The sequence below is a fragment of the Lactuca sativa genome, chromosome 9, assembly GCF_002870075.4.
Source record: "Lactuca sativa cultivar Salinas chromosome 9, Lsat_Salinas_v11, whole genome shotgun sequence".
In the NCBI taxonomy this organism is placed as follows: domain Eukaryota; kingdom Viridiplantae; phylum Streptophyta; class Magnoliopsida; order Asterales; family Asteraceae; genus Lactuca; species Lactuca sativa.
This window is the reverse complement of record NC_056631.2, coordinates 15,057,484-15,074,551: the sequence shown is the minus strand read 5'-3', so window position 1 is coordinate 15,074,551 and position 17,068 is coordinate 15,057,484. Positions and strand designations below refer to the sequence as shown.

At 36.7% G+C, this 17,068-nt stretch overlaps 1 protein-coding gene across 1 annotated transcript; it reads right to left on the bottom strand.

Annotated features, from left to right (window-relative positions):
• Nucleotides 1-994: 994 nt before the first annotated feature.
• On the bottom strand, nucleotides 995-3,454 carry LOC111885504 (putative pentatricopeptide repeat-containing protein At3g25060, mitochondrial). Its single transcript, XM_023881746.3, has one exon. The coding sequence runs from the start codon at nucleotides 3,138-3,140 to the stop codon at nucleotides 1,323-1,325; it is 1,818 nt and encodes a 605-aa protein (XP_023737514.1). The 5' UTR covers nucleotides 3,141-3,454; the 3' UTR covers nucleotides 995-1,322.
• Nucleotides 3,455-17,068: the final 13,614 nt, after the last annotated feature.

Below are 17,068 nucleotides of genomic sequence, written 5' to 3'. Positions count from 1 at the left end.
CCAGATGTAGTGTGCCGCCTTTTAATGTGCCGCCTTTTAATGTGAGTATTTCTGAACTAATCATTGGTGTGGAAACAGGCTTACAATCTGTCATTTTGGCTCTAGTGATAATATCAATAATATATTTTCATTGAGAGAGTAGGATTCCATTCGAGTGGAGAAGAACTTCAACGCCTAGGAAGTAGGATAAGGAACCAAGATATTTTAGAGAAAATTTAGATTAAAGGTAAGTGATGAATTTAGATAAGTGGATGGGAGATGGACCGGTGATTATAATGTCATCAACATAGACAAGTACTAGAATGAAAATTTGGTTGTTTTTTTAGAATAAAAAGAGATGGATCAAAAATTGTGGCTTTGAATCCAAGAGAGATGAGATATGTTTTGAGTTCATCATACCAGGCACGCGATGCTTATTGTAGCCCATATAGGGCTTTGTTTAGTTTGCAAACATGGTGAGGATAAGATGGGTTGACAAAGCTTATGGGTTGGGATATGTGAACGGCTTTGCTTAGGGTACATTGTAAGAAGACGTTGTTTATATCCAATTGAAAACTTGAATCGTATAAGTAAAAAACTTAAAGAGGAGGTAGTAAAAAAATTGAAAACTTTAAAACGTCTAAAAAAATAAAAAACAAAAAAAAAACGAATCTATTAATTACGGCTTAAAATAATAAATGAATTACAACTTAAAATAATAATTACGACTTAAAGTACGAAACAATGTATTTTAAACCTTAGGATAGGTTTTTTTTAGCACCACATTTTTTTGTTGTAAAGATGTATTGACGCTTCATTGAGTCACATGAGCATCATGCTCAAAATCAAATATCAACGAACACAAAAATAAAAATAATGTTTTGACTTTTGACTTTTTATTTGTATATTTATATTTTTGTTTATTTATTTATATTCTGAATCATCTTCGTTGCTTCACTCATCTTCTAAATTCTATGGTACAGAAAGAGTTTTTAAATTAATGGGGTGTAATATAATATACTTCGAATGAGGTGATAACATTGATAAGCGTGAGATATGCCTTCTTTTTTGTTATATATGAAACCATTTATTTGTTTAAATACTTTAAAATCGAGATGAGAAGAAATAATTTACTGTTTTAAGAATAATATTTTGTAGTTCTCTTATATATAGAATTTTATATATGATCATTATTAAATTGATAGTTATTTTATTTTAACCATGAATTTTATAAACGATGATATAATGGTTATGTATTTGTATTTAGACATACATCATCATTCGGTGTGGGCGCATATTGTATTTTTTTATATTTTATCCGCACAACAGTTACCTGTTTATAGTTACCTCCCCTTCACCTCATTTTCATAGGACGTGTGTATTGTTGTTATGGTTACATCTGTTGAAGTCATTTCAAAATCGAGGATTTTCAAGATTTTCAAGATTTCTTGATACTGAAAATGGCTCTTATCTTCCATAAGAAAAGCATGAAGCTTTCCATTTACTTCCACAACACTATTACCAGGCAATTTTTTTGTCCCACTCCTTTTCATTTTGTTTCTTACATCAGCTACTTCATCCCACTTCTTTGCTTTCGCATAAAAATTTGATATCAAAGCATAAATCCCTGAGTTATCATCAGGATTCAACTCCAAGATCTTTTTAGTTACCATTTCTCCAATTGAAAACTTACCATGGTTATGACATCCTGACAAAAGGGCAACCCAAAAAGCGAGCCCTGGTTCAGTTTTCATTGAACCAATCAGATTATAAGCTTCCTCAACGTGTCCACCACGTGCCAACAGATCAGCCATACAAGCATAATGTTTATCAGTTGGGTTAATGTTGTATTCATGAACCATGAGCTTGAAGCATAACCTACCTTCTTCTACTAAACCTGCATGACTTAATGCTGATAAAAGAGAAGCAAAAGTGGTATGATCTGGTTTTGATTTTGATTCTAACATGTTATGGAACACTAAAAGAGCTTCATTCCCATGCCCATGACTCCCGTAGCTAGCAATCATTGTGTTCCACATGACTGTATCCTTAAGGGGAATTTCATCGAACACGTTGCGTGCGTAAGGAAGGGACCCACATTTTGAGTAGGTATCGATCAAAGTTGTGCCTAAAATTTGATTCAAAGCTAGCGTTCTTATCACATATCCATGTAGCGATTTAGAAAGTTTCAGAGACCCGATTTGAGAAGAAGCTAAAAGTATACCAACAATGGAAGTCGTATCTGGTTTGAATCCGAAGCTTTGCATCTCTACTAATAAATCAAATGCGTTAATAGCAAACCCATTTTGAGCATAACCAGAAATTAAGGCACTCCAAGCAACTATAGTCTTGTAGTGGATTGATTTGAATACTCGAGCTGCAAGCTCAATGTTTCCAGTTTTTGTATGCATGTCTACAAGACTGGTTTGAATTACTACGTCCATGGGAAGAAGATGACTTCTAATTAGATAGCCATGTACAGAAAGACCCAATTTTGTATCGTTAACATTGGCACAAGCCTGAATCAAACCCAAAATCACAATTCGATCTCCTTTCATGCCTTCCTTTTGCATAAGCCGATATATATCTATGGCTTCATCGCCTCTCCCACTTTGAGCAAACCCTGTTATCATCGTAGTCCATGAAACAACATCTCTTCTTGGCATTTTCTCAAACACTTTAAGTGCGTCGTTCATTTTCCCACACTTTGCGTAGAGATTCAACAGTGAAGATCCTACAAACACATCATGTTCATACCCGTACTCGATTGCTTGCTTTCTAATCTCTTCTCCCAGTTCCAAGTTCATCATGCTTGTGCAGGCCTTGAGTGCCACCGTGAAAGTGGAGCTGTCAGGTCTAATTCCTTCAGAATTCAATTCATGGTATAGATTAATTACTTCACCAGGACTATCTTTACGAGAGTAAGCGATTAGCATAGCGTTCCAAGCATCCACCCGTTTCTTAGGAATTCTATCAAACACCTTGTGAGCAAGTTCAATATCCCCAGTTCTAGAATACGAGGCTATGAGTTGGGTATTACAATTCCCAGTATTAATGTAGCCGGAAACTATCAGCAAAGCATGGATCTTTGCGACGGCTGGGGTATCTTTACAAGCGAGAAAAAACGATTTAACGCTCTTCGGGGAAAACATCCATTCCATATATGTTTGTTTTTTAAATCAAGATTTCTTGATGTTTTTGAGCTGGGAAGGAAGGATCTGTTCTCCACTTAACTAGTGTTTATACTCTCGAAATATGTCGAAATAAGTTTCTTGAATCGGACGGCGCACTCTTCATGCATATCATAGACAATGATCTGCATCTCATGAATAACCATGTAAATAACAATTCACAACATCATTCAACTACATATCATGTGTATATAGGGCGGTTCTTACAATGTCAAAAACTTGAGTAAGTTTTAGGGGTATTAATTAAATACCAAAACCAATACACGATGTAAAAAAACCCAATGATGTGAAAAAACCAAAAGTTGGACCATCGTTGAAAAACAAGTTGGACCATATGTTTTTATAACAATTTCCTTGACCATTAAGATAATTAAAATGTGTTTACTTGGTGTATATAAAAAAATTAGGAAAATAACATATAGTCTTTTTGTTTGACCATTAACACAGGAAATTGATCCGTACACAACAATTTTTCTCTATACACAGTAATTGGTGTTTTAAAATGTTATATTTTAATTGTTAGTGTATAGCAAAAAAACTGTTGTGTACGAATTACTTCCCATTAATATGACTAGAACCCGGGTTTGTGGAGTTTGAAACAAGTTAGGACCATATGTTTTTATACCAATTCAACTATAACTCTTGTGTAACTAAGATACAAAGACATGATTAATGTTATATTTTTTTAAAGACATTTGTCAGAAAAAACTAACTTGATGTTTTTAGTTAAGGTCTATAATTTGAACTGTTGCGATAAAAATAAAAATAGTTTTTCAATTATATCACATAAAATTTTACAACTATCCTATATAAGTTTAATACCAATATTTTTTTTTCAAAAAAAGTCCTACTTACAATTTAACAGTTACTTTTTGAAATCTTATGTTAATTTGTTTCAGAATATAAAAGTTATTCAAAAAAATATATTAAACATGTATTCATTAAATTTCAATATATAAATATATTTGTATAATAATAAAATAATATTATAAATAAACTAAATAATCAAATGTAGAGACAGAAGTAGCATAATTTTTTTCTGAATAACAAATAAAATTCGCATTTTAATGTTTGATTTGATGTATGATAAAAAGGATTACAAATTTTTGGACACAAATAATGTCCAGGAATAATAATAATAACTAGTAAAAACCTCCTGATTGACATGGGTTTGAATGAGTTTACAATACAATACGCTAATAAGAAAAGAAAACAAATACAATAATATAATAATATACTTTTTAAATGCTTTTGGGACCAATGGTGTCGATGATCATCCACTCATAGGTTCTTCCAATACCTACAAAATTTGATATAATATTGAAAACACACTTTGTTTTAACCATGAAAAATAAAAATAAAAGGTTGTAACCATATTCATATTGAAGATGACAAGAAGAATTTAGTCCTTTCATGATCAAGTTTCCTTTTAAAACTTCATCAATCTCTTCACATACGTTAAAAAACAATGCAGTAATCTACAGACGTTAAAAAACAAACAAACTTTTTATTACATGTTGTAGCCGTTTAGTCCACCTCTTTTGCTACAGAGGGTTGCAGAGGTAGCCTGCAGACTTCAAACATTTTCGCTTTGAAAAAACAAACATCACCCAAGTCATAATTTCAAAAACATTAATATAAATAAAAGAAAGCTGCAAATCAGCATGAGAGGAATAACCGAATAAAATCCAACGTTGTAGTTACATTTCCACACCGTTACAGAGTACCATCTTTTGTTCTTCATCGTCCCCTCATGTGACACCACATTCATCTATATAATTCTTACCCTGCAAAAACCATTTTGCCTTAACTACACTTATGATTATTTTGTTGTTATTATAGTGTTCTTAAAGTGATACTTTCTTTACATTAAAACCGTACATTTATGAATATGTACCTTTACCTTTTTAGTTCATGACAACCTCGAACTTAATTCATCCATTACCCACCATTAACTTAACTTATATGTTGCGACTTCTATTATTGAAAATCGGAAAAGATGTTTCTAATTCCAAACAATCAAGTATCTCCTGTGTAGCCCATAAATAAGATGAATGCTCATCAGTCACTTCTATAAAATCAACATGTTATGTCATGACTGTTAAAACACAAAAATTAAATACCATTTTAAAAACAAATAATACTAATAAATTAACCAAATGATGCAAATTGAAAACTCACATTCTCAATTCCATAGCTAATCCTTGTTTTAGGAGGCTGTAGTATTGTTTAACATACCTTTCTTTCATCTTGTATAGAAACAGGTGCACCAAATAGAACTACTCTTTCCACAAGTCCATCTGGAAATGTAATTCATATTTAATATCTTTGAAATTGAAGCTATCAAAATCCACTTAACTCTATGATTTTGTATTCCTATAGGCATTTTTGTCGTAAGTCCAGATCTAGCAGTTGTAAAATGCATATAAGTTACAAAAACTTAAAATATCCATCTTTTTATTGAAAATTTAAAGGGTAACAATAATGCTTACAGTTTATGACAGATGGAATAACCTGATTTGAACAACCTTAGAGATTTATGCATGGAATTTGGATCTATTGTTGGGTTATGGAAAGGAGGGCTATAACAAAATTGTAAATACATTGTATAATTACCTTTCAATGGCCATGAAATAAACTATGTGAATACAAAAATAATCATGTAACATCCAAAAAATATGGACCAAAAATTTCATTTTTGATATAGCAATTTATAAAACAATTTATAAAAACATCATCAAGTTATTTCATTTCATAAAAAATCATAAATCATAAGTCTCAAAATCATGTCATCACATAATAATAATAATAATGTCAGAGTACAAATCATAAGAATCTCATATGTGGAAATCGTGTGTGTGTGATGCGCTGCTACCGTACCGGCTCCTTTCCCTTCGAAGAAGAAGGACCTAAAACAAAAACTGAAACTGTAAGCACAAAGCTTAGTGAGTTCCCCCATCATACCACATACCATACAATAAACATACTGCCAGGCATATCTGGGTGCCCGTCCTACCCTGCTGAGCATATCTGGGTGTTCAACCTACCCTTGTCAGGCATATCAGGGTGCCCGACCTACCCCTTGTCAAACATAACTGGGTGTTCGACCTACCATGCCATGCATATCTGGGTGCCCGACCTACCTTCGGTTTATTTCAACCGGCTTCGGCGACTATTTCACCCCTACCACTACCACATAATAACATAACATATCATACTGTCAGACATATCTGGGTGCCCGACCTACCCTGTCGGTATATCTCAACCGAGTCCGGGGACTAGTCCCCTATCTACCACTATCACATAATTATATAGCATATTAGCACATAAAGCATAACAGATAGTGGCATACCGAACAATTATCACAAAGACAATCATCTTGACTATAATCACCTACTAGTGGGCCGACTTTGGTGCCTTAGACCTACTTCTATTGGAAGGTAACTCACCTCAATGTCGTGAAGTAGCTGAAATGTCCTCGGTGTTGGGATCAACTCCTCCCAACTCTTACACATAACAATCTCCTTTAATTACCCTCTCAATCTCATAAACCCTATAAGGGTAATCTTTGGTCAAATTCAAAGTCAAGTAAGCACCCTGGTCAAAGTCAAAGTCAAAGTCAACCTATGGTTGACTTAACTCGTCGATTTGGTCCATCAACTCATCGAGTTCCATGATTCAGAGAATTTCTAACTCGCGATCTAACTCGTCGAGTTACCCTCTAACTCGCCGAGTTTCTCCTCATGATATAATCGGGACTTTCTGTTTGAACTCATCGAGTCCTTCCTTGGACTCGTCGAGTTCTCCTTCATACAGAATCGAGGTTTTTCACTCACAACTCGTCGAGTTCCTCTTCATATCAATTGGGACATTTTGCTCTCAACTCGTCGAGTTCTTTGATCCTTAAGTCCATAAACACTTCTAACTCACTGAGTCCTCTTCTAGACTCAACAAGTTTGCTCAATAATAGAAAAGGTTGGGGAATCACAACCCAACTCGTCGATTCGTATGAACGAATCGTCGAGTCCCCCAAAGTCCAAACTTATCCAATCGATTTTAGTCGGGCTTAATGCATCTAAAACATAGATCTGGCCTCCTAGGGTCTATATAACACATAAAGTTACAAGCTTTATGTTCATGCATGTGTTAATTAGCTCAAAAAGGCTCGAAAAGGGGTTCTTATGATGCATAGGACTCCCATGGCCATAAAGTTAGCACCTTTATGCCATGGAGTTCCTCAAAGACTCTAGATCTAAAGTTATTACCCCAAATCATGCTTGCATCCATGAATGGTTCCAAAATATACTCCATATGGGCCTAAACTACCCCATGAAGAGATCTAACAATTAAATAGGCAAGGTACAGACTTTATACCTTAAATAAACCAAAAATGAAGCAAAAAATTTGGAACTACTTGCTTCTTCTTAAACCCCCAAGCCTCCTTTTCCTTCTCAAGCTTCAAAATCACCAAGAACACACAACAATTGCTCCAGAACACTAAAAATGGGTTAGGGTTTCGTAACTAAGGTTTGGAGGTGATGGAGGCTGTGGTTGAGGCCAAATAAAGTGTTTAAATAGGGTGCAAACCCTGAAGATTAGGGTTTCACCCTGACAGCCCTACTCGTCGAGTCGAGGCCTCTCGGCTCATCAAGTAGACTTCAAGTCCCGCGTCCAATCATTCGTTCCTACTCGAAGAGTTTGGGGCCTCCAACTCATCGAGTCCCTTTGCAAAAATGAATGTTATAATTTAAAATACGTACCAGGAACTGGGCGTTACAAATCTCCCCCGCTTATTTTAGATTTTGTCCTCGAAGTCTGCTGCATCTGGAAATAGCTCGAGGTAGTGCTCCCTCATCTCGTCCTTCGGCTACCAAGTCCATTCTAAGCCCTTGTGGTGCTGCCATTACACCTTCACTAACTTGGCCTTCTTGTTCCTCAGATAATTTGTCTTCCTGTTGTGGATGGCTATTGACCGCTTGATGTAGTTCGGGTTGTCGTCCACCTGAATATCCTCTAGAGGTACCACCGCAGAGTGATCCACCAAGCACTTCCGCAGCTGGGAGATATGAAAGGTACTCTGGATCTGACTAAGCTCGGTTGGCAGATCTAGCCTATACGTCACCTTGCCCACCCGGGCTGCAATCATGAAAGAACCAATGTACCTGGGGCCCAACTTGCCTTGCATCATGAACAGGATGACACCTTTCCAAGCTGAAACCTTCAGAAGAACCATATCCCCGACCTGGAACTCCAACATCGATCGGTTTCTGTCGGCATAGCTCTTCTGCCGACTCTGAGTAGTCTGAAGCCTGCTCCTGACCTACTGTATCCTCTCCATCATCTTGAGTACCACTTTAGTACTCCCCATGACCCTCTGTCCAACCTCACCCTAGCATATCGGGATTCTGAACTTCCTCCTGTATAACATCTCGAAGGGAGGACGCTCGATACTCGCGTGGTAGCTATTATTGTAGGAAAACTCTGCCAAGGGATGGTAGGTTTCCCAACTACCACCGAAGTCTAGGATGCACGCCCGCAGCATATCCTCTAGATTTTGGATGGTCCACTCGCTCTGACCATCCGTCTGCGGTTGAAAAACCGTGCTAAAGTGCAGACGAGTACCCAACTCTTCGTGAAACTTCTTCTAGAATCTGGAAGTGAACCGTGCATCTCTATCTGAAATCACAGAAACTGGCACTCCGTGTCAAGCTACTACCTCTCTGATGTAGATGTCGGTCAACTTCTCGGTCGAGATGCTCTCTTGGATCAGAATGAAGTGGACGCTCTTGATCAATAGATCCATGATGACCCAAATCGAATCCACTCCCCGTGCAGTCCTAGGAAGCTTCGTGATGAAATCCATAGTAATGTCCTCCCACTTCCACATAGGGATATCCAACGACTGTGTCTTGTTGTGAGGTCTCTGGTGCTCCGCCTTGACCTTCCTGCAGGTCAGGCATCTCTCGACGTACCAGGCTACATCCCGCTTCATCCAGGGCCGCCAGTAATCAGGGCGAAGATCTCTGTACATTTTCGTCGCCCCGGGATGGATGGAAATATAGACTTGTGGGCCTCATCCATCAAAATCTACCGCACTTTTCCCCAGTATGGAACCCAGACCCTCCCATGTAGGGTCAGCAGCCCACGGTTGTCGTAATTGAACGAGGCCACCTGGCCTATGATCCGCTCACACTTCCAACGCTCCTCCTTCATACCCTCAACCTGTGCCTCTTGGATTCGCTCCAAGAGCGGAGTCACCGCCGTCATCCTCAAGTAAATGTCTCTGATCAGGGCTGCCTTGCGGCTAAGCTCATCGACCACAACGTTGGCCTTCCCCGTGTGGTAGAGGATCTCATATTCGTAATCCTTCACCACATCTAGCCACCGATGCTACCTCATGTTCAGATTCAGTTGATCCATGAGGTACCTCAAACTCTTGTGATTAGTGTATATGGTACAACGGACCCCATAAAGGTAATGCCGCCAAATCTTGAGGGCGAAAACAATCGCCCCCAACTCCAAATCATGTTTCGAGTAGTTCGCCTTGTGAGGCTTCAGCTACCTCGAGGCATAAGCGTTGACGTGCCTCTTCTGCATCAATACCACTCCCAAACCCAAGATGGACACGTCACAGTATACTACAAAATCCTCCACGCCCTCTAGCAGGGCAAAAATAGGCGTCTCGCACAACCTCCGTCTCAGCGCCTCGAATGTTGCCTGCTGCTCAGGCCCCTAGCGAAATACAACGACCTTCTTCGTCAGTTGTGTCAAGGGTACCGCTATCTTGGAGAAGTCGTGTATGAATCTCCGGTAATAGCCTTCTAACCCAAGGAAACTTTGAATCTCAGATGGAGACTTCGGAACCTCCTATCTCATCACGGCCTCTACTTTGGCTAGGTCAACCAAAATATCGTTTGGGTTGACAAGGTGACCAAGAAACTGCACCTCGCACAACTAGAACTCGCACTTGTAGAACTTGGTGTACAAGCTCTCCCTGCTCAAGGTATCCAACACCTCTCACAAGTGCTCCTCATGCTGCTCCTACGTCTTGGAGTAAAATAAGATGTCATAGATAAAGACTATCACAGACCAATCTAGCATCAGTTTTCATATGCGGTTTATGAGGTCCATGAACGCGGAAGGGGCATTGGTGAGCCCGAAGGGCATTACCACGAACTCGTAGTGACCATAGCGAGTCTGGAAAGCAGTCTTTTATACATCCTCATTTCTGACCCTCATCTGATGGTAACCTGAACCCAAATCTATTTTGGAAAGCCAAGATGCCCCTGTAGCTGGTCGAAGAGATCATCAATCCTCGAGAGTGGGTAACGGTTCTTCACCGTTACCTTGTTCAGCTCCCGGTAGTCCATACATATCTGATGCGACCCATCCTTCTTCTTCACAAACAGGATCGAGGTTCCCCAAGACGAATTGCTCAGCCTAATGAATCCATTGTCTAACAGCTCTTGTAGCTATGTAGACAAATCCTACATCTCGGGAGGAGCCAACCGATATGGTGCATTGGCTATCAGAGCCGCACCCGAGACTAGGTCGATCTGAAACTCCACTTGTCTCTCCGGAGGTATCCCAGGCAGCTCCTCTGGAAATACGTCCGGGTACTCTCGCACCACTAGTACATCACTCACAGTCGCCTTACCCTCCTCTCGGGTATCCATAACGTAGGCAACATACCATGTGCAACCCTACTGAAGGTAACACCTAGCCCTCATTGTCGAACACATAGCTGGTCCATGTTGCGGCCTCTCACCCTGAATCACCAGCTCTCCCCCACTTGAGGTCCTGACACGTACCAATTGTTTTGCATAGTAGATCACCGCCCCATTAGGGCTCAGCCAATCCATGTCGATGATAACCTTATTCACATGCAATGGAATGGGAACCAAATCCACGAGGTAATGCTCGTCATACAACTTCAAAATGCAATCTCTGAAAACCTCTGATGCCCGGACAAATCGGTCGTCAGGAATCTCGACCTCTAATGGACAATCTAACATGCCTGAAGACTCAGAAAACCTCTTCCGAAGAGCAAGAGAAACAAATGATCGGGTAGCCCCCGAGTCAAATAACACATGTACTGGAATGTCATTCACATGACATGATCCTAAACAAAACACATAAATATAGCTCATAAATATCATAAACGACATATAATAAGAGTTAGGGAGAAGAAAACATACTTGTCACCACATCTGGTGCGGCACGCGCCTCCTCGGCAGTCAGCTGGAAGGCTCGGTTCCTCACCACTGGAGCCTTTGTCTTGCCCTGTCGGTCATCCGTGATCCGCAGGGTCGCTGGAGTTGGCACCGCCACTGGCGGTCCTGATGCCAGTCGAGGACAGTTGGTGTTTTTATGGCCCTTCTAATTGCAATGAAAGCAAATCAGGTCTGACGTCTGAAGGTATTGATGAAATCATTGTAATTTCATGTTTAGTTGAACTCGTCTTGTTGTGTCATTGTAATATATTCGATATTAGTATTAGTTTGAAGGTATTGATGAAATCATTGTAATGATATAACTTGTTAAAAATGATATCTAGATTTTAATTAAATATTATTTAGTGAATAAAATTATATAGTTGATGTAATAAAAGTAAAATTAAAATATTTAAAAGTAAAAAAAATACAAAAAAAAATACAATTTAAGTTCAAGGACCAAAATTATTATTTAAAAGGGTAAGAACTGTAAATCTAATAAAAGAATGTTTTTTTATGTATACAAAAAGTTACATGTATTAATAAAAAATGGTATAAGCTTAAGGACTAAAACTGTAATTTTAGAAGGTTAAATTTGAAAAATATTAATATTAACATACCTTATGGTAGGGTCAACAAAATTTACCCTATTAAGAACCCCAATTAATTAGTAAATATTTTCACGATACTCTTATTAAACATGTTAAAATCCTATTTTTTATGTTTTTGGTATGAAAATAACAAACTTATAATTTTTACAGTCTAATATTATCATCCGTATATGCTCTCATATTTTGACACAAAACTTATATTAAATACAGATTTACACACTCCATTTACAGTTTAATGCAAAAAATTCACAACTTAATACAAACTGTTTTACAATAATTCACTACTTCATACTTCAAAGAAGTCTAAAACTCAAACTCTACCACCACATGCCACCACCAACCACCTGAATCAACATAGTAGCTATCATTTCTTCCAAATCAGATATGTAGATAAAGTCATACATTAACAACTTAAATACTACATTCACAGTCTAATAAAACCTATTAATTCATTAACTTAGAATTTAATGCAAAACAATTATAAAACTAGTGGATTCTTACAAATTTATACAACAAAAAAAATAAATATATTCATACGAAAATTAACACAAAAGTTTATACATAAATCATTCATATTTTAACACGAATTATAAAAAATTTACAGCAAAATGCAGTCAATTCACAATTTAAACAGAAAATCCATAGTTTAATGTAGTCAATTCACATTTTTAAACACAAAAATCACAGTTTAATAGAAAAATTCACAATTTAATATAGAAAATTAACAGCTTAATGCATTCAATTCATAGTTTAAAACACAAAATCACAGTTTAATACAAAAAATTCATAGCTTAATACAGTCAATTCACAGTTTAAACAAAAAAAAATCACAGCTTAATACAGTCAATTCACAATTTAAAACACAAAAATCACATCTTAATATACAAAGTTCATAGCTTAGTACAATAAATCTCAGTTTATTATACAAAAAATATGCATTCACAACCATATTATCAACTTAACACTCTTAATACAATTAATTAACAGTTTAATATACAAAATTTACAACTTAATACAATGAACGAAGAATTTAATACACAAATTTCACATGTTATATAGTCAATTCACAGTTTAAACAGAAAATTCACATCTTAATAGAATTTAACACTAAAATTATATAAAAAAAACAAATAAGAGATTAAAACATTAAATTCACACCTTAACAAAAGAACAAAAACGGTAAGAAAAATGCACCGTAGAGATCTATAATAGATGTAAGTAGAATAATAAATATAAAACATACATTCACAACTTAAAACTTATAAAAAAAATCATATATTCACAACTTAAATTTGTAACAAATCATGTATTCACAACATAAAACTAACATTTTCTTATTCAGAACATTAAGAACTAATATTAACATGACTAAAAAATTAATAAAAACATTTAAACATCACAATTCACAACTTAAAAAACCTAGATTCATATTATTTGAGAAAACATTAACATTATTACACATTTCAAATTCAATTCACAACATAACAACTAAAAAACCTAAGTTATGAAACAAAAATCTATGCAAGTATCATAACAAATAACAACATAAACTTGGGTTCGCGTATCAATAACATTAGATTCGCAACTTAATAATAGTTAAAACTAATATTAAGAAAAGTAAACAATAAAAAAATAGATTAAGACATTAAATTCACAGTTTAACAAAAGGAAAAATAATCAACACAAAAATTGACATACCTGATGTAGATCTGGTGGTGTTTCACCAGAGATCAGAAAGAAAAAGATGGAGACAAGTTGGCGGTGTTTCACCAAATATGAGACTTGAAGAAAACGAAACCAAATCCCGTCGGAGCTTGTAGACCTGTACATCGATGTTGACAAAAATCGCAGATCTAGACATTTGTGGTGGCAAAAATCATAGATCTGCACCATAAAACTTCTAATCTTGTAGTGGAGGAAACAAAGATGATAGATCTAGTGTGAGTAAGCTCTGATGTGACGTAGACGGTAATGTTTCACTTGAGATGTAACCTGAAACACATCAGATTTGCATCAGATCTAGTAGTTTTTCACCAAATATCAGAGTGGATGAGAATGAGGCGATAGAAATAGAAGGAGGTTGCACGTCTGATGGTGTTTCACCGGAGATCAGAGGATGACGATAACATCGGTGACGATCGTTGACGATAGTTGTGGATCTTCGTTGCTTGTCGGAACTTATAGATCTGGAACAAAAAATCATAGATCTGGTGACGTTAATCGTGGATCTAAAACTGAAAATGTAGATCTGAAATCGTTTGGAGCATACAGATCTGATGGAAGTGGTTGGCCAGTGGAAGGAGGCGACAACAGCGGTGGTGCGGTGGTGGTTGGTGGTAGGTGGTGGTAAGGTTGGTGTGTTCTTCAAGTTTGGTGAGAGAGTTTGAAAGAGTTTGGAGACTTGAGTGTCTGACATCTAATACACAATAATGAGTTTTAAGTTTGATTTGTCAAAAAAAAAGTGGTTCTTACGTGTTTTTAATCTTTTTTGGTTCTTTTTGAAATGGTCCCTGTGTTATGCATTTTTTGGGGGGTTTTAGTCCAAATCACGACTTTTTTGGATTGATGGTCCTTTTGAACTAGTTTCATTACGTTTTTAGTCCCTCTGAATAGTGAAATAACTGTGATACCCTTGGGTTATTTATTTTTCATTTCTTTCATTTTTTTAAAATCTAAATATTTATTTATTTATTTATTTATTTAACTAATTCAAAAAAATAAAAGTCTCTCTCTCTCTCTCTCTCTCTCTCTCTCTCTCTCTCTCCACCGTATACCCCCACCTCCTTCTCCTTTTTCTTTTTACCCAAGATGAACACTTCATCTTCTTCATCTCTTCCTTGTTAATCAAAATTCCACATCTACCCACCAAGTTATCATTTACAACAACCGCTATAGCCCAAAAATCACGGCCAGAAAAGACCGGTTTGTTTATGCTTTGTTTAAAAATCAGAGTTACATTTTAAATGAAAGTGTTGCGGAATTTGTCCCAAAACAAAAATATGATAAAGATTTATCAAAAGCATTTCCATAGAAATGTATTTCATTAAAAGACTCGGGATGTCATGTTCGTACAGATCAAAAGCATAAACAGTACAATATAAGCCTTACTACATTATTTCATATCTACAGGCCTACATCCGTAATCCCTCGTCCAAAACATCACACCTATGCTCATGCGCCACTACCTGTAATACATAAAACTGAGTGGGTCAGGCTTGGGAGCCTGGTGAGCACATAGGGTTTTCAACCCACAATAAATAAGTTTATTAATTTCATCGATCAACAATAACCCGATTACCCGTTCCCGTTATCATCACTTTACGTCCCTAAACACCTATCATAAGGGACCTAGCCTAAGGATCATCATCGGGACGGACACTACTGCTAAGGGGATTCCTTGGCAATAAATGTCCTAAAGGCAACCATGTGGGGGATGGAGTACACCGGTGAACATATCGTTCACAAACACCTACAGGTTGCGAGCCTGCTAGTGTTCCACTGGACTGTCTAGAAGAGTCTGTGGTCGTCATCCATACTCCGCTAGATGACAGAATCAACAACATCAACATCGAGGCCTCTCATCATTTTATCACACATCACCTATTGCATCTACCCATGTTTTACCCCAACATTTTCGTAGATATAAAAAACATATACAGTTTAAATCATTGAAAACATGTATAACAACGTTCATCTAGCATAGATAGCAAGTATTCAGATAATATGCACACATAGCACGTAATTTATATAAAATACTTCATATCTATGTGTAAGTTGAAAGTAACTATGCACTCACTTGTTAAGGTGATGATTCCAAAATCGGGCAGCGCTTGCTTCTAACGATTCTATTTTCCTTCGACGAAACCTAGCATTATTATCGCTAAATTTTAGTCTAATATTTACCGTGACCAACTATTAGTCTTAGTATTATTATTATTATATAAGCGTTAAACAATATTTTCCAACCACTATGTACAGACAGGGGCCAGACATAAAACACCGGAGGGCAGGACCATTTTGGCATATAGCACTTCTGAAATCCAACAACCCTATGCGGCCCTTTAAACCAGATTTCCCGTACCGCGAGTAGTTAAAAAAAAAATATTATAACGACACTTATATAAGTTATAATAATAGCTCAAATATTTATTATAAGTTCATAATAACAATACTAATTTTAAATATAAGCTATATTAAAATAAGGTAAGCATAACTTACTTACAAGGGGGTTTTAGCTAGGAGTCGGGCTCTGCAGGGGCAGAACTTCGTCGCTGAATTTTTCTAAGAAAGATTCGTGCAGCGCTTCAGCGCTCACCTTACTATACTAAGCTACAGAAAGAGAAGTCGAATCACGAGGGACCGAAATGCTCGGGGGATAAGGAGAGAAAGACTCTTGAATCAAGAGAATGGTGCAAGAAATATGAGAGCCCAAGGCTCTTATTTATACTAATTGAATTTTCAAAAACTACCCTCCATAATTACTTAATGACCTTTTAGTTATATAAACAACTAAACACCCCTCTATAATACTATTATAAATGGATTTAATGATATTTGTACTAAACTAATGTCGAAAGAACTCAACATTAGTCTTATAATGACCGCATCGTCGATACCTTTCTAATGATATATACATATGTATATATATGTGTACGTATACATGATTTATACTTTATTTTAATACGTAAATATGTTATTATAATTTGTAACTCGTTCATACGAACTCCGTTTTTGACGTTCTTTATATTCACGCGTAGGTGAAGACGTACTCTACAACTTTCGTTTAGACTCCGTCGGCTAATTTTGACTTTATTTTTAAAGTTATATTTTTAACAAGCCGGGACAGGATTGGTCTGTTTAAAATCTCATAACTTCTTCATACGAAGTCAGATTTGGGCGTTCTTTTTATCGATGTTCTTAGTTTAACATATTCTACGACTTTCGTTTAGATCACTAAGGCTGAATCTCGCTCTATCGTAAATTCACTATTCACGCTTCCCGGTATCGTGTCGGTCCTGTCGTGAAACTTCGACGGGTCATAACTTCTTCGTTATAACTCGGATTTTGGCGTTCT

Bases quoted from the DNA above. Each gene is read 5' to 3' on its own strand.
- LOC111885504 (XM_023881746.3), bottom strand. From the start codon at position 3,140: ATGGAATGGATGTTTTCCCCGAAGAGCGTTAAATCGTTTTTTCTCGCT.